The sequence below is a fragment of the Tursiops truncatus genome, chromosome 11 (genome assembly GCF_011762595.2).
Source record: "Tursiops truncatus isolate mTurTru1 chromosome 11, mTurTru1.mat.Y, whole genome shotgun sequence".
In the NCBI taxonomy this organism is placed as follows: domain Eukaryota; kingdom Metazoa; phylum Chordata; class Mammalia; order Artiodactyla; family Delphinidae; genus Tursiops; species Tursiops truncatus.
Genome location: NC_047044.1, coordinates 57,098,923 through 57,126,894, shown reverse-complemented (window position 1 = coordinate 57,126,894; position 27,972 = coordinate 57,098,923). Strand labels below are relative to the sequence as shown.

Genomic DNA, 27,972 nt, shown 5'->3' with positions numbered 1-27,972 from the left:
GCTTGGGCGCTCCAGCCTCGTCATGACAGAGGCGTTTTAAGGGAAGAAGGGGGGGTAAGTGCCCGAATGAACAACAGGAGGGTCAGGAGGCAGTGCCCATTCACGGATGGGTTTTTTAAACCCACTTTTATTCATTAATTGTAAGTAGTACAAATATTCCAAAAATATAAACAGACACTTAATGGCGTCCTACATTTCAAGTTTTTGAATACAAGTTTATCAAACCATGAACCTGTGAGCAAGGTAGTCAGAACCCCACAGCCCAGTCACATTGGGAAGCAGATCTCCCCCACCCTCCAAACGGTATCTTGAAGGGGGTTACGTGGCACGACGTGGAACATGTAAAATCTGAGATACTACAAGCAAAGAAGCTCACGGGGCGCAAAGAGGAGGGTCTGCTCCAGGGGCAAACCCCACAGCAGTACAGGAATGGTGCAGGGGGCCAGACCCCTGCCTTCCCTCCCCTGCTTGAATGCAAGTATTTACCAGTATTAAAATAAAAGGACAAAACTAAAACCCCATTTTACAAAAAAGGCGACTGAGGGACAGTAGTGGCAAGTAACTGACTGAAGACCTGAAGGAGAAAACAGGCTTACTTTCCACAGACACTTGACCTTTCTGGGACATGGGATACAGGACAGCCTTACGGGGGGGTTGCCTTATTGAATGAGGCCTCATGAACGGGGTAGGGGTAGCAAAACAGGACGGGATCCATTTCCCAGGGAATGACTGCCTTTAGACTTCCCATGCTTTTAGCACAGAGAAGTTTCTGCGCCACTGTTAACAGAGGTGAATTTGTAAAATGGTCAAAATCTTTGGGAGGCAGGAGGGAATTAAACAGAAGGTCCCAGGTTAACTGAAGGCAAATTTACTCAACCTCGCTATAGTAAGGGACCCATGGACCTACAGAGTGTCCCCTCTACAATGTGCAGAGTGGAAACTCTTACCTGACCCTTTCCAAACCGGTCCTGTGTCCAAAGCTCCCCCTATGAGAGGGACACGAACATCAGGCTTTTGATTTAGAAGCCCAATCAGAGAGACACACTGTGTCCCTGAAGAGGCACCTTAAAGAACTGAACCTGGCAGGTGGGCAGATTCCTGGCACGGCGTGAACTGGGGTCGACCAGGCCTGGTGGCCTATTGCTTCCCGAAGACCAGCCTCAAACAGGAAGGGCTGGTAGGAAACCCCGGAAGAGATCCTGGGGTGAACTGGCTCCCTCTCAAGCTTGCCTTCCTCCAAAACTGAGTCTGGCCTGATTCCTCTAAGGAGCACGTCTTGCAGTCATCTCTTGCCCCTAACACACTGTGAAACTGGAGACCAGAAGGTGCATAATGACTTCAGGCTGGCTCTGGTCCACACCGATGGACCCTGCCTAGACCTATTTGGCTGAGCTGCCTCTCCAGGGAAGGGAGGAGAGGGTGAGTGGGGGTGTGGCATTTCCGGTGAGGAACTGCGTGGGGGCAGGGCAGGGTTCTGGCGAGAACGAGGCCTATGGAGCCAGGCTTCATGCAGAAGCAGCGGGGACACTCCCACCAAGCCATCCTGGGCTCTGGTCATGAGTCCCTTGGAACACCTGGACAAGTCTGATAGGAAAGCGGGTGGCACCAGCTCTTCCTTCACCTGGAGGCAAGGAGACCCAAAGCAGGGCAGAAAGGGGCCTCGGAACTGGATCAGCTTAGAGCCTCTTATTGCTTATTTAGTCAGAAAAGCATAGCTGGACCCCATGGCAGACTTGGCCCAAGGGCTAATCCTTAGGATGGGGCTTGGGAGAGAGGCCCCTCCTGCAATATTAGGATAGAGGCCTAGGCCAGGGCCTTAGAATCAGAAGCTCCCACTTTCCTTCAGGAGGTGTCGCTCCCGGCCAGCCCTGGAGCCCTCTTCCCCTACCTGCATGAAGCAGGATCCCACAGGCACCAGGGAATGATGCCTGGGAAATGATCACATGGGCTTTGGGGACCCTGTTCTACTCATGTGACACCAAAGGGAAAGACAAAGCCTCACAACCTTGGGACAAGGAGGGGAGGTGGCATCACAATGCTAGAGAAGGATGCTAGGCGCTCAGAACGCCACGCTGCTGCTCCACCACCTGGTCCCGGCTAGCTCCTCACACTGCCCTAGTGTGTGGCCAGTCTGAAAAGGATAATGGGGGTAAGTCCTGAGTGGGCGGTGTTCTTGCACCTGAAGCAACTTACAAATGCTTTGTGACATCTGCCTCCAGGGAAAACAGAGAGGGGGATAGGAACCCCCTCCCGCCCGACGGAGGGAGGGGAGGCCATGGCTAAGGCAGTGATGCTGAAGTGGGGCTCCCTCTAGGGGATCCCTTGTGCTCCCAATTACAGCAGCACTTCCCCTTTTGTTTTCCATCCTGGGGAAACTTCCTTTGTGTGACTTATTTTTTAAAGCATTCACTATTAAGAAACTTTGAAAGCAAAGAGACACGCAAAGCGCAGGTGTGTGAAGAGCTCACTCACACCTGTTACCATTGGCAGGAGGCACGTGCGTTACGTTGGCAAACTAAACGGTGAGAACACCCAGCCCCTCAGCCCAGGAAACGCAGGAGTGCCTGAGACCCTGGAGAGAAAAAGCAACAGCCAGGAAGGACGAAGACACCTGGCCCTGGGGGAAGACACGAGAGAAAAGAGCCCTGCCCAAGAAACAGGTGGGTGGGACCCAGAGCGCCCTTCCCAGGCTTGGGGACAAAGTCCCTGCGGCAGCACCAGCACAGAATGCCTGAAGAGCAGACTTCGGGACACATCCCGAGCCCAGCTGACCTACAAGCCAAGGGGACACACACACTCATGCCCTTGGGATTCTCCTCTTCCCTGCACCACCAGGGCCTCCCACGTTCACCTCAGGCCCAGGGCTGTAGCTCTGTCAGAAACAAAACAGCCCAACACTCCATATTTCGAAAGAGAATTTTAAAACAGAGTCAAAAGAACGGAAATCAGTTCTCTGTCCTCTTCCAGGGCAGGGAGAAGACCTCCTTCCCCACAGGTTCAAGACTATGGCTAGGTGGTGAGGAAGGCAGGCCTGGCACCCAAGCCTTGGGGAGACACAGAAAGAGCCCGAGCCAGGCACTCGGCCAGAGGCTAGTGCAGCCCTTGGGCCACAGGACCTGATGGCCCCTGGGGCTACCAGTTCTGGATACAAGCTTTCATCTCCCCAGAAGTGTCGTCTTTCTGTCTGCAGCAGTCGGCGAGAGAAAGGCTTCAGGAAGATGTGTGCCTGGGGCACCCGAAGGCAGCCTCTGACCCTACCTTTCTCCGTGGCATAAGCCTTACAATGCTGAGGAAAGGCCATAGGTTTGGCGACGGAGCCTTCAATGGTCTTCATCCCTATAGAGCTCGGTGGCTCTCAGGGTGACAGGAGAGGAGACAAACTAACTTGGGGAGAGTCTTGATCATTCACTTTCTCCCCCAACCTGAAACACTTATATCCCGGGACCACAGTTGAAGGCAAGACACACTCATACACACACACACACACACACACAAATACACTTACTCACATCTCGGGAACCCAACTCAGGGAGCAGGCAGCTCTGGTATCGCTGGTCTGATATCTGCCCACTCAGCATCTAACCTGTCCTAAAGCTCTTTGCAATCACTTCTATTTCCAGGTCTCATTTGGTGAGATGCTCCAGATTCCGCTCTGTCAGGCTGATCATAAAGGCACAGTGTAGGAAAGTCCCCTACTGGGATGGCCATTGCTTGGCAGCAGGGAAGGCTAAGGGGCCCGCAGCTGCCCAAGGCTGGTGTAGACATCCTCTGCTGCGCTCAGCTCCTCAAAGATTGGGATCAGGTTCAGCAACTCAGTGTCTGCCATGTCATCAAACCAAGACTGCACAGGCACCTGGAGAGGGAAAAGGCAGCGTTAAGTCTCCCGACCGCCACTGCTTCCCTCCCTTGCCCCAGACCCCCGGAGGCTGGCTGGTCCACCTGGGGTGGTGCCCTCCTCTGGTAAAGCCCATGGTTCCACCACCATCCCCTTCTCCCTCCTCCTTCCAGGGCAGGGACTCTCCCAATCCCTGCAATATGGGTGTATCTGGACCACTCACTGCATTCTCTGGGTGGAAGATGTAAGAAGCAGGCGAGTTGTCCAGAATGAGGGTTTTCCTCAGGTCCCTTCCCAGGCGGCTGAGGTCCTTGACATAGCAGCCCTGGTGAAACACACAGGACTCACGGAACAGGCGGGCCCGGAACACCCCACACCTGTCCAGCAGATCCGTCACAGGGTCAGCATACTGAGAAGAGAGCAGAAGCTTTTTGTTTGGATGCAGTCCTGGCTTCCCCGTGGCATCCTGTGACCTGCAAGGAGCTGCCACACCTGCTCCCAGTTCTTTACTCCCCTCCTGCCCCCAGGTACCTTGGCTAGGCTGGCAGTGAAGAGAACACATTCAAAGAGTTCCCCCATTCGTCTCAGGAACTCATCCACGTAAGGCCTCTTGAGCACGTACACCTGAGGAAAAGCAGAAAGGCTTGTTGGAGGCATCCCTACGAGGGTGAAGCCTCACGGCATCGGTCACCATCACCACCTACACAAAGAGCAGTAAGTCGGTTCAGACCTTACTCTGTCTGGACTCCCACACCCCAGCCTCTGGGACCACCTGGCTGGAAGCCTTCTGCCCCGCAGACCAGGGCACGAGCGTCACCTCCTCACCAGGCTTCTGCCGGCTCAGTGGTCCCAACCTTGACCCAGCTCAGGAAGAAACAAAAACACCTAATGTCCCAGGAGCCATCTGTTTCCGGCGGCGAACCATCAGCTGCCTCCAGAAACAAGTAATCAAGAATAGGCCTCACAGATGGAAACAGCCTATCCTGGATTACTTGAATCCAGCCACAGCCTCTGTGGGAGTTTCCTGTCCTTGGCTCTGACAGGACAGTTAGTCCAGGACCCCATCAGGCAGGGTTGCAGATACTTCCTGAAACCTCATGCCCTCGCAGAGCTTCTCTGAAATGCACCAGGGGAAAGTGACTTTTTCCCCTCAGTGACCACAGATCTGACACCCTGCAGCATCTCGCTCTAGTGACGCCCCCATTTTGTGCTTGCCCCTGACAGCCACCCCTAACCCTGGTGTCCACCTTTCATAACCTTGCACATTATGGCCTAAAAGCTTCACTGGCCGCATGTCCCTCATGGGCCTGCTGTCTGTTGCTTCCCTGTCTCCATCCAGGTGTTCTCCTCTCAGCCAGCCTACACAGGGGCTACTGGAACCACTCCTTCAAAGTTCTTTTCATCCAGCTCACTCCCTGCTCAAGTGTATGTGCCTGCCTTGACTCTCCCTCCTGGAGACGGCCTGGACTGGCCATCGACTCACCAGACCCCTCCCAGCTCTGCTGCAGGAACCCTCTGCTCCAGGTAGCCACAACCGGGCCTCCTTTCATTTACCATTTCTTTTTTTTTGGCGGTACACAGGCCTCTCACTGTTGTGGCCTCTCCCGTTGCGGAGCACAGGCTCCGGATGCGCAGGCTCAGCGGCCATGGCTCACGGGCCCAGCCGCTCCGCGGCATGTGGGATCTTCCCGGACAGGGGCACGAACCCGGGTCCCCTGCATCGGCAGGTGGACTCTCAACCACTGCGCCACCAGGGAAGCCCTCATTTACCATTTCTTTAACCTTCAACAAGTCCCTCCCTCCTCCTGGCTATTCATCAAGCTTGGCATCGTCTCAACACTCTTTGCTGAAAACGCACCTTCTGCAGGTAGACACCTCACCCCCACCCCCCACTCATGTAAATGTCATCCCTTTTCCATTATTCACACCTCTCCTTGTTAGCCAGGAGTTCACAGTGTTTGAAGATACGCCTTTTTAAAAAATCTGTGGGTTCTGTATATTTCTCTATACCCTCAACTAGACTGTAAAGAGCTGCTGTGCAGAGTCCAGCACTGGGACTGGGAGAGCACCTCAGGTGGGAGGAGGGTGGTGGGGTGAAGAAAGCTTCTAATGGACACAGGATAGTGCTGACCACCCATGGAAGCCTCAAACCCCATCTCCCTACAAGTAACTCTTCTATCTGACTATCAACACCACAGGATCCTTAACCCTGGACTGAGCAGGTTGTGTAGGGCCAGAGCCTCACCTTATTTAGATTCAAGCGCTGTTTGATAGATGTGTACTGAGTATGTATTGTGGCAGAATCCAGTGTAGGGACCCCAAGGGGAGGGGAATTGGAGAAAGCTTTACAGAGGAGGAGATGCCTTTTCTGGGGAGAAAGAAATTCACCGGCTAGATGGAATGGGTGGGCAGGGGAGGAGAGAAAACAGCTAGTACTGACTTCCTTGTCTGTAACAGGCAGATACACCAACTCTTCAGCTTTAGAGAAAATGTATTAAGTCATATAACAGTGCTGGTCACATTCAGTAGGACCAGGGGAGATAAATAAATGATAGCTATTACTACTATTAAATAATTTAATTTTAAACAGCTTGGCTGCAAAGAGAAAAAAAGTGACAGCTAGAGGGGGATGAGGGGCTGCATTTTTTAAGATGCGAAAGCCTCGAATGTGAAAGGTTACCAATAAAAGCAGAGAGGCTGAAGTTACAGGAAAGGATCAACTGATGGAACACAAGCCCCGAGGAGCAGAAGACCCCGAGTTCCTGGGCTGGGCGTGGCCTGGCAGCAGCTCACCTGGTGAGTGGTCCCTTCGATCTCTACAGGCACTATGAAGTCAGCGTTGTTGATTGGCTGGAAGGCAGAAGAGTTAATGAGTCAGCTAGTGGGAAGGGACAAGAGCCCAGCCACACCCCAGTCCCTGCCACAGCCAGTGCTCCACCCCCTGGGCGGGGTGGGGAGGGACAGATATCAGAGGCCCTAGGAAGCTCCTGCTGTCCCAACTAAGTGGCTCTCACCCAAGTACAGGCTGCGACACCCCTTCTGGTTTTCCCTACTTACCACCACCTGCAAATTCTACCTGAGCTCAGACAGTCTCTGGGCTTTCTTGAATTAACAAACATCCTGATAAAATGGATAGGGGCATGGCCCAAGGCTGACTTAACCCCTCTTTTGTACCCCTGTACAGAGCCCTGGTGGCTGTGCTGCGACGGGGCTGGGGGGCAGCTGTAGCCTGTTATCAGCAACTGCGGAGAGCAGGGGCTCCCACTCAACATCATTCTCTGGTGGGGCCTCCAGGTATCTGTGATGCGACTGTGGCCAAATGCCAGAGGCCGGCCCTCCTACTTCTGATCACTCTTCCATCATCAACTTTAGGCCACTTCACTGGCACCTGCAGTCAGGCTTCCAAGACAGCCCAGGACGAGTGTAAGAAGAGCTCCAGATGTCCAGTTACCTTAAAGGAGCTATGCACAAGGGTTTCATCCAAGTCAATGACCACGCAGATTCTTCCTTGATCTTCCTCTGTCACCTCCGGGAGCAGACAGGTCCCTGGAATCTAAAACCAGAGCCAGGCTACTGAATCTGCCACCAAGAAAGACTAATTTTCCCCAATAGAACTCTGGGAAGAGCTGGGCCCACTGAGGAGATGGAAGCCCCCTACTTCAACCCAAGAGAGGCGACACTTAAAGGCCAAGAGGTAGAGAAAGAAGAGACTGAGCTGGCTCCTTCCTTCAGCCTGGGACTGTGAAGTGATCCGGATACTGGAGCTGGAGGCCAGAGCTGGTGATGGATACCGGCTGTCCCCCGCACAATCTAATGCCTTGCACGTGGTGGGCCCTCAGCAAATATCTGGGACAAACAGCTTCCAAGGGCAGGGAGTTAGCCAGCCAGACACAGAGGAATGAGGGCTTCACCGCATGGGGCATGGGGTTAGAAGGTATCACTGGGTGTTGGGGCTTCTGAGGCCATACCCTGTGAGATTCACATACCTGATAAAACTGGTACTGGAGACACTGGAGCAGATCCGACTACGGGAGAAAAGAAGGTGGTCAGTGCCAGCCCACTAATGCCTTTCCTGGTTGTCTAAAGCCCACTCAGGCCTGGAGGGGAATTTTCTCCCCAAGACCCCAGCCCCCTGGAAAGCTCTGACACGACAAAAGTGACTTTCCTTAAGAGCTGGGCAGGAAAGGGGCCAAAATCTTCTTTCCACACTCGGCCTGATGCAGGATGGAGAAGGAAGTGTCCCTGTTCTCAGCTGCCATTGCCTCTCCAAGGGAACAGGGGACTCAAGCAGCTGACGCAGGGACACAGAGTCAGAGGCAGAATCAAAATCGGAACTCCTCACTGTGGAGGTCTGGCCTCTTGCTTAGTCCCGAAACCCAGGCTTCTCTTTGAGAACATGTGTTCTCTCCATCCTCCTTGGGGGCCTCGATTAGGGGGAGGTGCACTGAGCCCCTACAAAGCACAAGTAAGCCAATGTGAGCCCACACTGTGGGTCCTGAAACGTGAGGGGAGGTAGAGTGCAGAGAGCTCAGAAAGCCTCTTCCCGCCTTCGGCTAATAAGTAAAACGTTATAATGTAACAAGTAAGTGACCTTAATGGAAACCCTGAAGAAAAATTAAAATCCTAGCACTTAGAAAAACTTAATGTTGGCATTTCAGTGCATTTCCTTCAAGCTTGCTTTGGCAAGCAGTCTTTTTTCTTCATGACATATAATTTTGCATTCTGCTTTTTTTTTTTTTTTTTTTGGGGGGTGGTACGCGGGCCTCTCACTGTTGTGGCCTTTCCTGTTGTGGAGCGCAGGCTCCGGACGCGCAGGCTCAGTGGCCACAGCTCACGGGCCCGACCGCTCCGCGGCATGTGGGATCTTCCCGGACCGGGGCACAAACCCGTGTCCCCTGCATTGGCAGGCAGACTCCCAACCACTGCGCCACCAGGGAAGCCCTGCATTCTGCTTTTTGACTTAATGTTGCAACTCAATACTCTTCCACATTGTTGTGAACTCTTAGTAAAAATTAATAGTTCGGTTAATACCGTCATGTTGTACTTCATTTAACCATTGTCCCCTTTTGGATAATGAGGTGATTTTTCACTGATGTACGTATCTTTAGCCTGGTTTTGAAAGAGAGGAAGGACAGCTAAACCTTGGTGTTTCAGAAAGAAGTACAAATGGCACTGCAGAAAGGAGGATTTCTGTCCCCCGCCTCTGAAATGCCAGACATATCTTCTGGTAATTATAAGAATCAAAGACACCCACACATTTCCAAATGTCTCTCACAGGTACAGGTGATAGTGCTGGAAGGGGTTATCAAGAATGTGATAGAATTTCAATTCCTTGGTTCCCTGAAAGCCTAGTAACTTGGAAGGTATTTTTGCTTAGTTAAAAATAAAAAACAACAATCACAGGACTTACAACCAGAGAGATCTGAGTTCAAACCCTGATACTACCACTTATTAACCATTAACTACTCAGCGGCTACACACACCCTCTGAGTCTCAGTTTCCGTCTGTGAGGGGAATCCTGTGGCTCTCCTCGCAGGGCTGCTGTGGGTCACATGAGACAACCTACGCAAAGCACCCTGCACGGTTCCTGGAACCTGGAAGGATCTGGACCGCGGGGCCCCTCAGAAACCACAGGGACACCCAGATGGCCCACACCACAAATGGGAATCAACAGGAAGAAGATGGACCACTATGGGAAGGACAGAGGAAGGGCCTCCTCCAGGCCACAGATCTTCCAACTCAGGCAAGGCTGCTCTGTCTCCCTGCCGTGGTTGCGGGGACCCCCACTCGCTCACAGCAGTCCCGTCCTTGCTGGCATCACACCACCCTGGATCCAGCTACCTTAGCAATGGTGTTGGCTTCCTCCTTGTATGCGGAGAGCTCAGTGGAGGAGCTTGACTGGCCAACATGCTGGGCGCGAAAACAGCAGAAAAGGGCCTTGAAGATGTTACGTCCACGAGGCTTCTTAGGAGAGGACTTGCAGACCAGGCCTAGAGTGGAGGGAACGACAGAGGCGTTAGCTACAGGGCGTCTGTCCACAAATACCCACCCCCATGGTATATCCCCTCTAGTTTATAAGCTCCATTGGGGCACAAGTCACGTGCTTGGCGAACAACCAAATACAGTCAATGGTGAAATGTACATGTTTATTCCAACATCTTCTCTGTAAACTAGAAACAGCAGGAATGCCCAGTCCCTGGTTTGGGAAGTGAACTGCAGAAAACTTGCTCTTCATTCCGTGGGGGTGAAGGGGCGCTGAGAGCTGGGGCCAGCTGTAGAATCTACTGTGGTAGCAGCACACTGAGGGAACACTCCAAGGTAATTCACAAAAATCCTCCCTAACACCAGTTCCCAGAACACTACCCATTCTAGAGAAGGGAGTGAGCTAGACCGCTTCAAGTCGGTGCAGCTACAGCCCTGTTCTAGGTCAGCTTCCTTCAATCAGTTAGTTGGCAGCACTGAGCCCAGGCTAGAACAACAGACTAGAAAATAGAACAGCTTCAGCCCCAAGAAACTACAAGTTTCATTCACACCCTTGCGTCCATCCCACACTCCAGTCACTTTCCTTAACACTCCCTCCCCTCAAAGACCACAGGCATATCACTCTCTTGGGACACATACATCCAGCGCTGGGTTCTGCGTTGACGTCCCTGCTTCTCGGCTACAGCTGCCAAGTCCTGCCTTGACAGTTTGGGCTTTGGAAATACAAAGCCATTTTAATAGAAGGCTTGGCAAGGCAGCCCCAGAAAGGCCAAGCTGATAGAAAAAGCTACAGGCATTTACAGGATCAACCAGAAATGGACTTCGGAAAGTCTTTTTCAGGTTCCTTTTATTATTATTATTTTTTAATTGGAGTATAACTGCTTTACAATGTTGTGTTAGTTTCTGCTGTACAGTGAAGTGAATCAGCTATATGTGTATATACACCTCCCTCTTGGACCGCCTTCCTCCCCTCCCCCCACCAAGCTCCTTTTATTTTACAGGAACTGTGCCGGCAACTGTTGAGGATGAGCAGGGAGCCAGGATGGGTACTGTGGCCAGGAGGTGGCGCCGCACAACCGCTGCCAGAATGGTCCTCAGCCACAGGTCTCCTCTCCGGGGGCCAGGGCGGGGGCCAGGCCTTGGGATGAAATCCACCCCACTCGGCTTTAAAGCACAGGGCAAACTCCTGTGCAGGGAAGTAAGTGCCAGAAATGTCTCTGCCTTTATGTAGGCGGGGCGGTGGGGGGGGGGACAGAACGTGGCACTGAGGATAACCTTCCCCGTGCTGTTGGGTTTAAGAAGGGAAAGGGGGGGCAATGTGGTGAGCCCCCCACCCCAGCAAGGCCAAGCTCCCTGGCTCAGTCCTCAGAGTACATGCTGTACCTGCACGGAGGCGGCTCTGGCAGAAGAGGTGATGGGAGAGCCATTAAACACCCAGTTACTGGGCTGCCTGAGCCCCTGGAGAGGAGAGAAAACCAAACTGTTCCCTGGACCAAAGGTGAGGCCGCTGACCCTCAGTCAAAGGGCAGCCAGCACTGCCCCAGGACAACCGACTCAGCTGTGGCTCAACAGGAAGGCTGAGGGCTTCCTGCAGGTGCAGGCTGGGCACCCCAGTCCGTCTGGTCCAGTGCTCTCTCCTTTCCCTCCCTGGGTCAGACAGATCCCTTGACACTGGTATGACCATTAGAAACCTTTTAGAAAATGTTCAGGCTTCCCCAGCAATTAGCGTAAAAACCTGGATATCACTCTCAAGCTCCTGGCCCTGCTGGAAGAGTCAAGATTTCCAGGGACTGGGGATTTTGCCCTGAAGGAAAAAGTTGCGTTGGAGGCCTCGCCCAAGGCCCCTGAGTCCAGGAGACAAACTTGAGAGCAGAGCCCAGTACTTAAAGACAGCAAGATGAGAGGTTCCTCGGACCCTCTCCTACTCTGAATAATCTATCCAGAAATCGGAAGGAAAGGACAGCTTCTCCACCTGCCTGTACGGCCCACCTTCATTTCCGAGCCCAGGGACGCAAGCAGACGCTGACACAAAGCTCTAAGACCAAAGCTGAACCATCCCTTTTCCTTTGGTTTACGGTTTCTTCATGCAGAACCACAATCAGAAGCTTAACCCGGGCACTGAGCCTTTCTTAAAAGGCCACACAGCCCAAGCCTTTCCTGAAGAGAGGCCATCAAGAACGCACTCAGCATCTTAGTGACAGACGCTGTGAAGGCTGAGTAATCCTGAGAGGCAGGGGTTGAAAGGGGCAGCTGGCTGGGGCCGTGGAGAGGCCTCGCCGGTGCCCCCTGCGGGAGGCCCAACAGGCAGGAGCGCTCCAGCCTCAGACAGGGAGCTTGGGAGGGGGCAGGGGCGCTCCTCAGCTGGTTCAGACTCTGCAGGGGATGAGGTCTTCTTAAAACACAATGCGGCCAGGCAGCCCCTGGGCCTCAGAGACCACAGATGCCTTGACCCCGGGGGCAGGCGCTCAGAGCAGAGCAAAGAGCTGTGGCGCCTGGGGAAGGGACCCCAGACCCACAACAGCAAGGTCAGCACCCCAGGTGTTCCTCACTACCCCCTCCCCCACTGGGGCCCCACTTCCCTCAGTCCTTCTCCAGGCTGTGTGTCCTCCTCACCTTTACAAACACTGCCACTGACAATCAGTGGCCATCAGGGCCTCTTCAGCCTCCCCCTAACATGGCTGCCTCCTGACGGGGCCTGCAGTGGCCTCAGCTGGGTACATTCACTGGCCTCTGGCTTCTGAGCAGCAGGTGCTCGTGACTCTGGCTGAGTGAATAACTCTGGGGCCTCTAGGGCCTTTGTTGCTTCTACAGAGCCAGGACCTGTGGAAGCCTTTGCTGGTCTGCAACCGCCCAGAAGAGTTAGAAACAGAAAGACTCCCTCCTTACGAGGACAGGGAAGTGGGCTATGACGAGCTGGGCACCTGAGGCAAGCCACTCGGTCTTTCTGGGCCTTGATCATGTTTACTGAGCACCAGTGATGGGCCAGGCCTGTGTCAAGACACTTGACATCATTACTTCATTTAATCCTCACTACAAACCCATTTCTAAGCACTAATCCCCCATTTCACAGAAGGGAAACCAAAGCACAGTGAGCTTAAGTAACCTGCTTGAGGTTACACGGGTAGTAGGACAGCAGAGCCAGGATCTGAACCCAGATCTGCCTGAACCCAGAGGCAGGGCTCTTAACAACTACTCTGTAGGGTCCCCTACAGCTCAGGCATCGTGTACGATTACTCCTGCAACAGGTGGGAAGTGGCAGTGCACTCTTAAGATCTCTCAAGTGTGTGCCCTACTCCTCTCTAGGCTGGGCTGGTGAAGGATCAGTTTGGGGTCCAGCCCCCCTCCTTTGCTGTCCTCTTGGGCAGTCCGTGAAAGGTGTAAGGGGTGAAATAGTACAAGGCTCCCTTCACCGCCACCCCGGCCCTGCACCTGCTCCGACTGGCAGATACCTCTGGGAGATCAAGAGGACAATGTGGGTGCGGGGGGAGGAACGTGAACCAGGAGACTTGGTCCAAGAGCCACTTTGTTGAGGGGGTTTAAGGATGAGGGGATACACCCAGAGAGGGATCTGAGACTCGTATCAAAGAGCCTTTCAAAGGACTCCTTTCAACCAGCGCTCAGCACTGTGTCCCTGACAGCCAGGTGCAGGTCACCCCCACCCCTCCGTGTGTGACAGGAAGGGGCAGTGGCCCCTCCCGGGAGACGAACACTGGCACAAGAGGGTTTACAGGCCGGTGAGGATTTCATTGCACAGGTTTCCCCAGTGAGGGAGGGCAGGATTCCAGTGGGTACCACAAAGCTCCATTACTGATGTGCATCTGTTCTCCCGGCTCCGAACATCTGGTTTGGGGCTGAATGTCGGAAAGGACCAGCACAGACCTAACGGGGGGAGCTCTGGCTCAAGAAGAAAGTGCGCAGGTTGCTGAGAACAGGGAAGCCAAGCCACCCCTTCATCTCACTGCTGTGAGGCTTCCTATGGAGGCAGGATGTGAAGAGAAGTGGGGATGTGGGAGGTATTCCCCCTCCCCCTCCCCCCAGGATCACCTGGGCTGGGGTCCAGGCTCTGCCAGTTACTACTCAGCCACACAGCCTCTTTGCGCCTTAGTTTCCTCATCCATTAACTGGGATAACAGCAAGACCACTCTGACTGAACACAGTAACGCACTGTGCAGACTAAACTTAAATGCCGTGCTCATTTTCACATTATCTAAGGGGAGATGACCACTCCTTGGCAACACTGTGGCCACCCACCCAGCATGTGGTTGAAGCTCAAGAACAGAAGATGAGAAAGGTGCCAGAGGAACTCTGATCGTGAGCAGGTTTCAGAAAGTCAAAACCACCCCTATACCTTCTCCCAAATTCACCACAAAACTTGTTTTCCAGTTGCAAACTCCTTGGCTGGTCTCTGCAAGTAACAGGAAAGCAGGTGAGGTTGTTCCACTTGAGACAAAGAATGCCCTCTCCCCTTGTGTCCACCATCACTGGCCCCCAAGAGGCACCAGGTGGGGATACTATTTGCCTCTGACTCTCAAGGAGCCTGTGCGCATACATGTATGCGTGTACACACACATGCGCGCACACACAGATGAAGACTGGCTTTGCCTGGACAACGCTATTTTTAATCTTCTTCTGAAGGTCAGGTTGAGATATCACTGTTGCCAACAACACAGCTTTGTGTCCCAGCAAAGGAGCTCCTCACACATCCGCCTGGGATTCGGCAGAAGGCAAGCTCTCAAGCTGTCGGATTTTAACAAGCCCATTCATGTAGAAGGATGCTTTCTTGGTTCATCTCTCAGAGTACTTCTTTCTCCACCATCTCTCATTCCTCCCACAGCAAAGGATTTAGTCTGGCTATCACTATAAAATGGCCTCCCGGAGGGGCCTCCCTCCCCTTAGCTTTTGGAGGAAGGAGAGTATTTGGAGCATTTCTGGCCTTTCTTGGCCAGCTGCCTGGGCCTTGCAGCCAAGATGCATGTGATTGGGGCTCCCCGTGGAGAGGAGTCCTCCCAGGTCCTCAGCAAGGGGCATCTGTGCCTTGGCTAAGGACAGGCCCTAAAGCGCCAGGTGGACAGAAGGACTCTTGGACCATCAGGTGAGTCAGCAGGGGAACAAGAAGGTGAGAGATGCCTAGACATCCCCCACACAGGAAAGACTGGAAGCCAGAGGCAGGGTGTACCAGTTTCCACAGTGCGCAACTGCTGACACTGCTCTCTTCAGGTGACAACGCGGGGGGCCTCACCCAGCTCGGCACCAGTTCCTGAAGTTCCAGAGAGCAGCTGTGAAGTTGACATCATGGACTTTTTTTTTTTTTTTTTGCGGTACGTGGGCCTCTCACTGTTGTGGCCTCTCCTGTTGCGGAGCACAGGCTCTGGACGCGCAGGCTCAGCGGCCATGGCTCACGGGCCCAGCCGCTCCGCGGCATGTGGGATCTTCCCGGACCAGGACACGAACCCGTGTCCTCCGCATTGGCAGGCAGACTCTCAACCACTGCGCCACCAGGGAAGCCCAGCATGGACTTTTAAAAAGTAGTTTTAGCCATGTTGTTTGGCTCACACCAGCATGTTCTACACTAGCACCCTCCCTGCGACCAGCAGCCAGGACGTCCTACCTACGCAGACGTCTCCATTAGTTCCCCTTCCCTGGACAGGACAGCTCCCTGCCTCTACCTGTCTTCTAAGAGAGGAGGGCTTCTTTCAGTCCTGGGTCCTTAATGCCACTTGTGGGGTGAGGGTGGGGGACCCGGTCACTCACTGCCTAGCCTGCCTTTTCCCTGCCCCTCCAGCAGTCGTCACTGATCTCAACATAGGGCCTCAACTTCAGGACCTTCCCTCAAGAAGCACTAAGTTTTGGAAGCACGGGATCCCTAGCAACTTCTAAAACAGGATCAAGATACTCTGTCAATTTCCAAATCAGCCTTTAAAAGAGTTATTGGCAGAACACCCGCCTGGGCAGCTGTAACATATTTTAGAAACATGCTGGGGCTGGGGGTGGGTTCCCAGAAGCAGCAACAGGCCCTGGACCAGAGCAATTTCCTCACGGATACGTCAGCAGCAGACTCAGCCCCCAGCCCCACACCAGAGTGCTCTTGGTGGATGTCAGGAAGTGATCTGAAGTGATCTGCTCACAGCAGCAGCAGGGATAGACCTGAGATGCCATCCAGGAAAACCCAAAGGGCTGGACCCTGCCCTTGTTTTACTGTATGCAATGCCTGCTAGAGCAGAGATGTCATTGTGGGGGACTGGAAGCCATACTTGCCCGCCTTGAGCCTCCCGCTCCTCCTAAGGAGGTGCGGAGCAAGGCCCTGTGGGAGGCCGGGAGGCTAAAAGAAACCTGCCAGCAGGACACAAACACCCTCTTAGTGGCTGTTTCGGCCCCTGACTTGGTTCTCTGCCCGATTCCTGAAATGCTTGGGTCTGGTGGAAGACCTGAAGAATCTAGTGCCTCTTTCCTCTCCAGCTAAGAAGCCTGCTTTAGGTGACATATGCATGAGAGTGAGATGGAGGAAGAAGAACGAAAGCTCAGGACAAAGCAAGGGACCCTCAACCGTCTCTCCTCTGACCAGTGAACAACAGAGTGGTTACATAGGTGCCATGGACTTAGGCTTAAATCCTGGCTCTGCCACATATAAGGTGTGTGGCCTTGGGCCTCAGTTTCTTCATCTGTAAAATGGAAAGACTAACATTACCTATATTACATAGAGCTGTGAGAATTACAATGCGGTCTGGGTGTGTCCTGACCCTAGTAAAACGCTCAGTAAATCTCAGCTGCTAGTCATTCAGTACAAAGCACTTTCATACCTTTATCTCACTCAGTCTCAATCTCAAAATGTTCACAGTGAAAGAGAGCACAGAGATTTCTTCTCATTCCAGAGGTCACAGAGGAGTAGTGGCAGGGTCAGTCCTGGGAAATGGCCTTTTCCAGGACTCCACAAAAACCAATCCCAGTCACACACACTCTCTCTCACACACACACACACACACACACACACCACACACACACACACACACACACACACACACACACGCTCGTTGAGGGTGGCCAACCGGTTCCTTCCGTCCTTCCTCTCATAGCTGGCCCCTGCAGAAGGAATGGAAGCAGCCTGCCAGGGAGTCTGTCCCACCTACAGGGTCACTCACCTACTCCTCCCACACCCCAGCTGCATCTGGGACCAGCCCACCAGTATAGGTGTGTCCGCTGAGAGAGCACTGAGCTGGAGTCAGAAAGCCTGGCTCTTGCCCCACTTCAGCCTCTCAAGCAGCCTTGTGGTCTCACCTAAGGCACCACCACCCTGGGTTGTTTCCTCGCAGGCCGATCAGAAAAGGTCTACACTGCATGGTGTCTTACAAGGTGGCTTCAGATCCCCTGAAAGCTTGAACAGGCACTCTAAAAAGTGGAATGCGCAACGCGAATGAGAGGCAGTGCGGGTCAGCGTTAGGTTTGACTCTGAGCCAGTCCTAGCTGACACGAACCAGCCACGTTCCTGTGGACAAGGTGCTTGGGGTTTCTCAGCGGAGGTTTTCCTCACTTGTCAAGTGGGGATCATTCCTATCTCACAACGTCATTGTGAGGCTCAAGTGAGACACTATCAATAGATATAAAAGGCTAGGGCAGTGCCTGCCCCACAGTGAGTGCTCTATAAATATCACGTGATCATTACTGGTAAGTGGGGATCACGACTCTGTCCATTCACACTCAGAAAACTTTTGGACTCCCCTTTAGGAGCCGCAGGATCTTTAACAAACAGGAAAACTGGATCCCTCCAGGGACTCTTCCTGCTCAGGGCTAAACAGGCAGCTGGGGCCGCTGCTGCGCTCACCTGGCTCTTCTCCAGGGACACCTGTCAGAATCACAGGGAGCATTTGGAACACACGGATGCCCGGCCCACCTGCTCATGCTCTGATTCAGTTAAGACCCAGGTGGGGTCTGTATTTTTAGTAAGTGTCACAGGAGTTTATGATGTGTGTCCCTGGCTGGGAGCCAATGTCTAAAGGTTGCCAGTGGTCCCTGACTAACCCCTGCAGGACTGGAGGGTGATTCAGCCAGAGTCCCCGTGGCCCCTTTCCCCACCACATCTCACTGGCTCAATGTCTCTGCAGGTCTCAGGGGACTTGCACCCCAGAGCCTGATTTTCCTTTCTAGGGGCACTCGCTCTAATCCGTCACAAGGCAAAACACCCAAGCCTCCTGTCTCTTCCTGCAGGTCCCTGTTCCTGGGAAGGAGGAGCCCTAGCCCCATTCTGCCATGGAGGCAGAAGAGCTGGGACCCACGTCCTGGGAAGGCACTTCCACACACCAGCGGTATGTGCTCTGAGCCTTCCCATGAATCTGCTTGGCTCTCATTGGGGTTGGGGCCACATTTGTTCCCTGAGAACTGTGTGGGTGGGAAAGAGCAAATTCTACAGGATGCGAAAACTATTCATATGTCAAGAGAGAAAAAGAAGGTAGTGAATAAAGAGAGAATAAGAGCAAAGCCTGATTTGGGGTGGGGGGCAGGGTGGGAGGGGAGGACGACGCACCTGGGAAAAGAAAGGAAATGCCAGCAGGTCCACTGAGAGATCGGGTTTAAGGCTATAACCCTTAGAACAGCTGACGAATATAAAACAGGACATCCTTGCACCTCCTGCCCAGAAGGCCATGTGCTCGCTGGAGTACCCATTCTGTAATAACAGACCTGGTGCAGGCACACTCAGACCTGAAGGGCTGGGCACTCTGCCAGACAAAGAAACTCTGTTCTATTTGGCCTCTGGTCCAGAGAGGCTTCAAGTTCTAAGTCAACTTCTCCACTTTGATTTCTACTAGTTCCTTCATAAGATTTGCACGTTAATAAGCTCATCTGCATCCCAGTTGGGAACTATTCCTCCATTTCAGAAGAGGGAGGGAATCATGACAGAGCCACACCCAACCCAGTGTCAGCAGGACAAGTGAGTTAATTCTGTGCTTCCCGAGCTGGCTGGCCTGAGACAGGGTGAAAAGCAATTTAATGCTGAGTTTGTGCTTTCTCAAGGTTATACCCCAAAACCACAGCAGCAAAGACATAGCTTAAGAACATCTATTTCTCTTCAAAATCCCAGCTTCTTTTTCTTTCCTTGTTACTAGCATTCCTTAAAGAAATCTGAATCTCACTGGGTTCTTTAACTCTCAAAACAAATGCAGACGGTAAGAGAACGCAGCACACAGTTGTCTCAAGTCTTCATTACATCCACTTCTGAGGGGCCGAGCAACTGCTCACAAGGTTTAGACTTCAGAGACTCTTCATAGGAGGTGCGTGGCTCCCCGGCCTCCTCCCATCCCAGATGCCCAGGCGCCAGGCAGGATGGCAAAAGCCGCAAGGCACATGCTACTCACATAAAATCCCATCCTATGTAACAGGGGCACAAAGAAGGGGTCTGTGCAGCAAGGCTGTTTGTCAGTCTCAAAGGGTGATTCTTCCAGAAGGCCTAAGCCCTCACATTAGTGTCCCCTCTGACCCCCGGCCACCTGTCTTTAACAATAAAACCCACATGACCGTGTGCTGTTTGCACTATGTCCTTGGGGGAATGGAGGAGAACCAGAGTGGTGGTCTAGCTGTCTAAAAAGGAAGGACATTAACATCTATCAATTATCTGCTAAGTACAAGGCATTGGAGAAGGGTAGAGACCGATACTCCTATTTTATAGATAAGTCACCCAGCACAGTAAAGTGATTTGTCAAGTCTCACTGCAAATAGGGATTTGCATCCAGGCCTGAGGCAACCAATTTTGCTCCTGGAGCAATTCTTCTGAACACTTCTAACTGCTGCCCCTGCCCCCCAATCCCCTCTTCACCCTGAGAGACAAACTTCCCAAGATGGTAATAAAAGATAATAACCCAACTTACCCAAAAGCTAGGAGGAAGAAAGTTGAGGAGAAGGGGAAGAGATATATACTTACATATAAATATGTATTGTCTTTCTCTTGCTTAGTTATGAACACGTGTATTAATTTTCCACAGAAAGGCTGGGAGCATCAACTCACCTTGGCTAGAAATGTGACTTCTATCGTATTTACCGTTTTAACAAAGTCCGTGTTCATGAGGGATTTGGAAGGTCCCACCGAGAGCATGAAACGGGACCTCTCTTCCACCCAGTTTCTTTAAGACCCCTATAGTTGAGAAGGAGGAGACAGGATTCAGGGACACTACCACCCCTTGCCGTCTCTCAAGGGGTTTTCACAGCACTTCCTGAGTCCTGGTCCGTTGCAAGCTCTGCAAGTTAAACTCAGCAGCAGAACTGCGAACTCCCAGTCCCGGGATGGTGGGCATTTACAAACGTTGTTGCTGAGTTAGCAGGGCTCCCTTGGGTTGCTTCGGGAGAGAGCAAACACAAGCTTAAGTCACCACACAAGCCCCTACCTCACTCCAAGATGGGGGAACAACTCCAAAGGAGACAGAGGAGCGAGACTCAGCAGCCACAGAGGCCAAGGCTGAGGCTGCGCAGGGAGGGGAGAGGCTCCAGTGGGGCGGGAGGAGCCAGCTGCGCACACACACCCTGGATGCTCACAGAACAAGCTAAGGAGGAAAGCCCCAGGGAGGCTGAGACTTGGTCTAAACTTTTCAAGGTAAGGGCCTAGCTACAACCACAGCGAAAGGTGTTTAAGCTTTTACATGAGAGAGAGAGGCAGAATTTCTCCCTTATGGGGAGAAAGCAAGAGTTAGAAAAACCTGCCACCTGCCTAATTCTTAGGGGTGCTCAGTTACCAGAACCTGTTGTTCAGTTCTACATGTGAAAAGACAACTCAAGGCATCATCATCCCCTCCCTGAAAGGAAGGGGCTCAGGCCTCACAAAACAAAACAGGTCCCAACTCCCCCAGAGGGGCTGTGGGTCACTCAAGCTCTGGAGGAACTTGCCTCAGCCCTCTCATTTCACACGGGGAGGTTATAAGGTGGGCCCACTTCCCTGGTTTCTCCCCATCTAGCCTCGAAGCCCGAGGCACAATCTCCCAGCAATGGGGCGACACCCTCGTATGGGGCTGCAATAAATGGCCATTTTCTGGCCACACTGATATTAACTTTTCTCTTTTACTTTGGTATCGTACACACCCCTATCCTTGCTGTACCAGGAAGCCATTTCACCCTTCTGTTTGGGAAGATGATCCAATTTGGGTCCTTTTATCATCAATGCTTTCAGCAACTTTGTTTGTTCTGCTTCCCCTACTATAATTACTTTTGAATCATCAACACACCCAGCCAGCCTTAAAGCTCCCAGAACAAAATGCTAAAAAAGAGGAAAAAAAAAACCTGCAATGGCAAACAACTGCACTAAAAAACCGCCCATGCTAGGAGCAATTTGTATTTTTCTAGAAATTTACTGATTAATAAACTGCCTCAGTACTCCTTCCCCTTTTTCCAAAGGGAGGCAGAGCCTAGAAATGGGACACTGTGGGGAGGGGAGAGGGCACGGAACTCCAAAGGAGCTAAATAAAACATCTGCTCCCCACCCCTACTTTTATTTTATTTTATTTTATTTTTTTAAAGATGCAGGATTTGTTTGTAAGTGATGAGGGATTCAGAAAGTTGGTTTGCTGGTTGCTGGATGCCCAAGCAGCCTAGGAAGAAAGTATGTCTTCTCTGGAATGCAGTCAAATTACACAGGGGGGAAAGAGAACCCCAAGCTGTCCGCTTGAGAATTCAGATTCCTCCAGGGATAAGTCTGAAGGACAAACCACACAAAAAACGAAAAACATAACTCTAAGAAAAATCCAACCAACATCAGCAGCTGAACACTGTCAAGAAGCCAGCTGCTTGCCTTCTACTGTCATCTATTCTGTTCCCTACCACTTGCCCTGGTGGATGAAACTTCCAACTCTGATTTGTAAGCTGTCCCTTCAGAAGTCCAGCTTTCCCTCATTCCTGGTGTGGTCCCCTCACTGGGAAGGCACCCTCCTGAGCCCCACCAGGAGGAGAGGACCAGAGTAGGGAAGCTCAGGACTCTTCTTTCCCTTCTCATCAACACTGCCCCCTCTGGAATCCTTCCACATCCACATTTCTTCATTTCTGGCTAGCACTTGGAGTCCCTTCCTGAGATGAGGTTAGGAAGAGAGCGGGAAGAGTCCGAAGTTATAAACACAGAAAGCCTCCCTTCTTCAGCCCTCAGCACAGCTGAGCAGGCAGTAGAGGGGTGAAGTTGTAGCCTGGTTAGTGATGCAGTCAGGAGAGCATCGGGTCAGGGTCTTTTGCGGGGGTTGGGATCTGAGCAGGCAAGGCTTATTGAAAGTAGGGCCAGCGATGCAGGAAACACACACTACACCCTGCCGCCCCCCTCCCCCCCCATTGCACCGGGGAATTAGGGAATGGCTGAAACCACCAGGCCACCCGTTTGCCCCTAGGCAAGTTGGGGGAGCTCCTTGGGACCGGGAACCCCTGAAATAAATGATCTGCTGACTAATGTTGCCAAATACGGGGATGTGGGGCTATACCCAGGCTCCACAGCTGGGCCCCCCCGCAGGCTCTAGGCCTCAATATGTTCAAGTGCAGCACTGGCCCTTCTTGCCCTCTTCTGGGGGCGTTGAGGGGAAGGGCAGGGACGCTCCGAATTTGGGCCCAAGAGCGTGATCTCCCCAGCCTCAGGCCAAGTGGCCCCAGTCTGGGAAGTTCTCCAGAAAAAAAACGCTAGTCCTTACTCCCCGCGGAAATTCTGTCCACTATTTTAGACACATTCCTCAAGGCCCCGAAGAAGAACGTGGGGGAGGGGAAAAGAGTTTCGGGGCCTCCACCGTGACCAAACTCAGAGATTCCACCCTCAGGCCTCAACCTTTCCCCCGCCCCCAGGAGAGGCCTCGGCCTCATCACCCTCCGGTCCCCAAATCTGCCCCCGAGAGGGCCCGCGACCCCCCTCGTGTCTCCACCCGACCCGCAGGAAGGCGGGGGCCGCGAGCCGCTGCCCACGAAGAACTCGCACTTTTTCGCGGCGCGATTCAGAAACACGCCGGGTCTGATGCCATCCGGCGAATTATATAACCAGGGACACCAATCTCGGGCTAAACAAACGCGGCTGTGTGTGTGCGGCGGCGGCCCCGGGGAAGCGCACCGGGGCAGGGAGGGGCTCCGGCCGGGCCTCGGGGTCGCGATTGTTTGCTCAGCGAAAGAGGCAGGAGGCGTCCGGGCCAGAGTCCCGCGCGCCGAGGTCCCAGGCCGAGCGCAGGGCCGCGCGCGGACCAAGTCCGGTCAGCCAGAGCTCGGCCCCTCCCCCACCGCGGCCGCCCCCGCCTCCGGGCGGTGAACTTGGTCCCAAGTCCCGCCGGACGCCGTCACCGACCACTGCCTGAGCAACCTCGGGCTTGGGGGCGGGAGGGGTGGGGGCTGGGAAGTGCTGGACTCCAGTCCCGGCTCCATTCTAGCTCGGGATCGTCCGGGACCCCCTCGTTCCCCTCCCCTCCCCACCTCTCTCCCCGCGGTCCTGGGGCAGCAGCGCGCTCTGGTGCGGAAAGTGACGACCCCACCCCCCAACTCTGGAGAGGATGGGCGCGAGTGGACTCGCGCTACGAGCGCTTACCCCTCTGTCTCTCTGCCCGGGGGGAGGGAGTGCAGGACAGAGTGACAGCTGCGCGGATGACGCCCCTCCCCCTCGGGCGCTGGGAGCCCGGGGCCCCGCGCAACCCTCCCCGGGGCCTGGGTGCGCACCAGGTCGCAGAGGCGGATGGAGTAGGGGGTCGGGTGGGAATCCCCCACTCTGAGCCCCGGGAGATCTGGGGCCGAGACTCGGGTTCTGGGCTGTACTAGCCCCCTCCCCGCCCGGGGGCGACGCAAAGTTTTGGGAAGTTGCTGCCCCTACCTTGCTTGGTGAGCACCAGGGCGTCTTCCCTCCGCGCCTGGGTGATGATGGAGCCGTGTTCCATCTAACAATCCCGCGGGCCCGGGCTGGCTGGGCGGGAGGACGCGCGGGCGCACAGGCTGGGCTGGGCTGGGCTGGGGGGCCTGGGCGGGGGCCCGCTCCGGCTCCGGCTCCCGAGACTCGGACTCCCACTGCTGTTCACATCCCTGCTCTTGTTCCTCCCCTGGGCCGGGAAGGGAGGCGGCCTGTACGGAGAGCGGGAGGCCCGGGCAACGGCTCCCCCGGTTGCCCCCGGCCCCGATCCCCCGGCGGCAGCTCCGGGCTCCTCAGTTTGGGTCCAACATGGAGAATCCGGAGCGAAAACAAGAGGAGGAAATGGGACACGGGGCGGTTTCCAGGCTCCCCCCTCCCCTCCGTACTCCAGATAAACAACCCGCGGCTGCAGCGCCCACCCCCGCGCGCCTCCAGGATCTCAACCCGGCCTCTCTACAGCCCGCTGGCGCCTCCCGCTCCGAAGCACCGTCATAGGCCCCGGGATCCTCCACCTGTGAGCGGCCCGGGTTGCGGAACATCCGGAGCTTTGCAATTTTGTTACGGAAAAAGCGAATCCCCGAGGGGGGTGGGGTAGCGGGCGGGCAGGCTGGCAGGGGAGACTTGAAACCGCTCCGGCGTTCCGATTGGCCCCCTCCGAGAAAAGGGGCGTGACCCCTCCTTACTATGCGGTGCGAGGACCCAACAACATTCCAGACGCTACGGCCACGCCCCCGGGCCACTCCCCCCCTCACCGGGCTGCGGCCTCCCAGCCTCCTCGGCCACACCCCCTTCCCAACTACTTAAAAGGACACTCCAAAGCTCACGTTTCCCTACTTTGTGCTGGGGTGTTCCCGTCTGTGCAGTTCTACGTGGGTAAGGTAGAATGGTTCCGCCCTTCCGGTAACCGAGCAAGCCGCGAAGCCTAACTCACGTCGGGCCAGGATGAGAGAGAGGGTTCGGACAGTTGTTTTACCTTCTATTTGGCGCTCGAATTGTGGACCCACTGTTTCACATAAGAGTACAACCATCGAACCCTGAAAGGGATATGTGTGTGTGTAGGCGGACTCAGGACCTCAGAGAATGAGAGCTGTAACTGACCTCGGGATGGTCTGACCCCCCCCCGCCCCACTTCAAATGAGACCTAAGGAGCCAAGCTTTGCTCAAAGCCACTCACTTATTCCCATTCAAGTCTTCCCCCGCTTTCTTCCCCTCCTCCCAATCCAGCCCTGCCCGCCTCGCTCCCCCTCCCTCACAATCCCAGCCTCAGTTTAGATGGATAGAGGTCTTTAAGGGTAGAGCTTCAGCTCTGTGGACTCTTGCTGCCCTCCCTCCTTGCTTTTAGGCCCCAGGCACCTTTCGCTCCTGGGCTCTCGTGAGCCTCCGGCTCAAGATACTAGGTGAGGGATACACATTTGTTCCCAAGAAGTGGGAGCTCCAGAAGGGCAGGTTTCAGCTCAGTATCAGGTCTTTTCCAGTGAGCTACAGCTGTCCACAGGTGACACGGGCTGCCTTGGGAGAAAGGGAGCTGTTCACGTCAAGGCTGGTGAGAGTATTGTCCAGTGAGATTGCACTGGGTGACTTCTGAGCTACTTCCAACCCCCGTAGTTTATGATTCAATGGAGCTCACCCTGCCAAGGAAGGAACTTTCAGGAAGGTCAGGATTTTTCTGGTCCCTGGGGGGGGTGGGGGCAGCTGATGGCCTTCCTGCTGCAGTTCCCATTGCCCAACATGCACCAGGTCTCACTGGGGGTTGGAGGACAAGCAAGCGGGTCACATCTTAACTCACCAGGAACTATCAAACACCTGCTCCCCATAAGGACAGGTGAGGTTGTGATGTGTATGTGCCTGTGTGCCTTCACAGTGCTCACGTGTACCTGTTCCTTCTGTTCCTACACATACATACATAAAACCTTTTTATATAACACCATTTTAATGGAAATGCAGTTTTTCCAAAATGAAAGTAGCTGGTACAGATCTGAATGATGCTTATGTAACTTTAAACACTGAGTTTGGGTAGATCCTAATTCATTAACAGAAGGGGAAAGGGAGGAGTTCTCACATATTTACCTCCCATCTTTGTCAGAAGGTCGAAAGGTCATGAATAGAAAAGGATTTTTGAGGTAAATCTTTAAGAGGTTGCTAGGGGGCCTTTTGGGGCCCTCCCCCCACCCTCTAGTGGGGTAGTTAAGCTGCTGCGGTGGGAGGAGGGGGGAGTGCAGGCAGGAACTGAGGACTGAGGATTGAGGGGTACCTGCTCCCCCCCACCCCTCCCATCCCACTCTGTAGTGTTGGGCGGGACACTTCACCTCTCTACACTGTAATTTTCCTCCTCCATAGAGACAATCCCTCCCCCTTTTATAGTTTACAAAGTACTTTTCACATACATTTTCTGTCACATTTGATCTCTTATTGCTTCGAGGTTGACAGAGCAGATATGCCCATTTTGTAGATGAGGAAACAGGGTTTGGAAAGGTTAACTGACTCACCTAAGGTCTCACAGCTTGTTAAGAAGAGGAGGCAGGACTAGAAGTTGTCTTTTTATTTATCTATTTATTTATTTTTGACCACGCCACGCAGCTTGCGGGATCCTAGTTTCCGGACCAGGGACTGAAACTGGGCCCACGGCAGTGAAAGCGCTGACTCCCACTGGACTGCCAGGGAACTCCCTAGAAGTTCTCTTTTGACTTTAAGACTTGAATCTTGACACTTCACCTAGTTCCTTTCCTATCTATAAGATGGAGGAGATACCAGAACCTAGTCACTGTCCTTTCTTTTTTTTTTTTGGTCACTGTCTTTTCTTGCTAAGAACTCTGACTGCATCACCTCCTCTGGGAAGCCCTCCCAGATACCCACTCTCAAGCCAGAGCTTTATAGCCTCCTACGTACTCTCTCAGAGCACTTAGCATCATTTCTTGCAGATAGTTTGCTTACAGACTTCCCCACCAGAAGATGGATTAAGACTGTATTATTCATTTTGGATCTAGCATAGTGCCTGACACAGAGCAGGCAGACTTTCTTTATGTATTTGTGAGTCTATGTCTTAACCAGTGCTCTGAACCAGGGGTTCAGTAAGACACACAGCAAGAAATACATTTTTTGTTGTGAGATAACTGAAACAAAAGTTTCATGGGACAATACTTATCCTTGCTATGTGCATGCACTCTGATACTTTCTATTTATTGTATTCTGTTTTTTTAAGATGCTGGTCATGACTCTCTAAATGGATCTCATGACCCACCACCAGGTTGTGACCCATAGTTGGAACCACACTGCTTTCATCTCTGTGTGCTGTGGACGCCTTCCGTGTGTACGGCTCTAGCTGTCCCTGAAAGATACAGAGGAGGTGGCCCTCAAGCACCTCTTGCTCTGAGGTCAAAGAAAGGTTCATTTTTAAGAAAACACACAGAACCCTTCTAAGACCAGAGGCACTGGGGTGCTAATAGAACCAAGGGCAGAGGAGTGAGACGACGGAAGGTCCCTGTGAAGCCTGGTGAGCACCTCTGTGCCCCCAGAAACTACAAAAGCAATGGCAGCTTTACTGGAGCCTGGAACACAGACAGGCAGGGCTTGTACTCTTGATGCCATGGGCTTCTCACTGCTCTGTCCCCAGATTACAGGTCTTTAGCCCAGAAAGCTGTCTGGGGTCATGATGGGCATCTTTCCTACAGTTAAGGGGGTTGGGGAAGTGGGAGGCCTAACTTCTGCCTCAAACAGCCTCAAAAATACCCTCCTCCCTCCAGGCCCTGGGCCAGTTGCTGGTTGTGTGACTTTGGGTGGGCCCCGTTTAATTAGGTTCAAGGGTGACAGCTGAGGCCAGGGCTCTCAGGGCCTAACACCTCTCCCAAGAGAAAGCTTACAAACTATCTCTGGTCACCTACCTGTTTCTTCCCCGTATCTTACCTTTACCTCTACCGGAAGGCTGTTGAGAGGCAATCTGGAAGCAACAGCCCCTTCCTGCCCCTACCGCCACCTGAGTGCAGGCAGTGGGGTAGTGAGGGTGTGGCTCAAAGGAGTGCCATTCCTGTCTCCCATGGCTCCTCCGGTTGGACTGGCTGTTCCTGAGCCAAGGTTTGGGAAAGGGAAATAGCTGAAGGAGCTTCCTCCATGGGAGGTGCACGCTCACTCCAGAACCCTGCCCCTTTCCCCACAGAAAATAAACACAGGGTTGGGCAGAGACAGACCTTTCCTGACCCTCTGATGTCATTGAAATGTTCCATTAAAATGTTTTAAGAAAATTTTTATTACAAACAGAACACATCCATGTTCTTGCTTTCTCTGATTGTTCCTGGCAGAGTCTCAGTTCCGTTTTGTATTGTAACTGGGAAGGTGGGGTCTC

General features: G+C 53.4%; 2 protein-coding genes across 10 annotated transcripts in view; one reads left to right on the top strand and one right to left on the bottom strand.

Moving 5' to 3' along the window:
* The window catches only part of TSFM (Ts translation elongation factor, mitochondrial), a 37,272-nt gene extending 28,793 nt beyond the window's left edge, over positions 1-8,479 (top strand). For 2 of the 7 annotated variants that reach the window (XR_012324331.1, XR_012324328.1), the window contains 2 exons: positions 5,175-6,631; positions 7,020-8,479. Coding sequence is in view for 2 of the 7 variants with exons in the window: in XM_073788440.1 (XP_073644541.1) it covers positions 5,175-5,776 (602 nt within the window). In the remaining 5 variants the exon portion in view is untranslated. Of the gene's footprint in view, positions 1-5,174 lie in introns of all 7 variants that reach the window. The other 5 variants (XR_004528920.1, XR_012324330.1, XR_012324329.1 and 2 more) reach the window with 5 other exon arrangements.
* On the bottom strand, positions 96-27,855 carry CTDSP2 (CTD small phosphatase 2). 3 transcript variants are annotated; one of them, XM_033866377.1, is made up of 8 exons: positions 27,537-27,855; positions 9,677-9,825; positions 7,822-7,860; positions 7,287-7,388; positions 6,629-6,685; positions 4,367-4,459; positions 4,059-4,244; positions 96-3,853 (listed from the first exon to the last, which is right to left on the bottom strand). In XM_033866377.1, exons 1-8 carry the CDS (start codon positions 27,838-27,840, stop codon positions 3,728-3,730), a joined length of 1,056 nt encoding a protein of 351 aa, XP_033722268.1. In that variant the 5' UTR covers positions 27,841-27,855; the 3' UTR covers positions 96-3,727. The 3 variants fall into 3 exon arrangements, with proteins under 3 accessions (XP_033722268.1, XP_033722269.1, XP_073644544.1); XM_033866378.2 differs by lacking the exon at positions 27,537-27,855 and adding an exon at positions 23,604-24,655; XM_073788443.1 differs by lacking the exon at positions 7,287-7,388.
* Between the last annotated feature and the right edge of the window lie 117 nt (positions 27,856-27,972).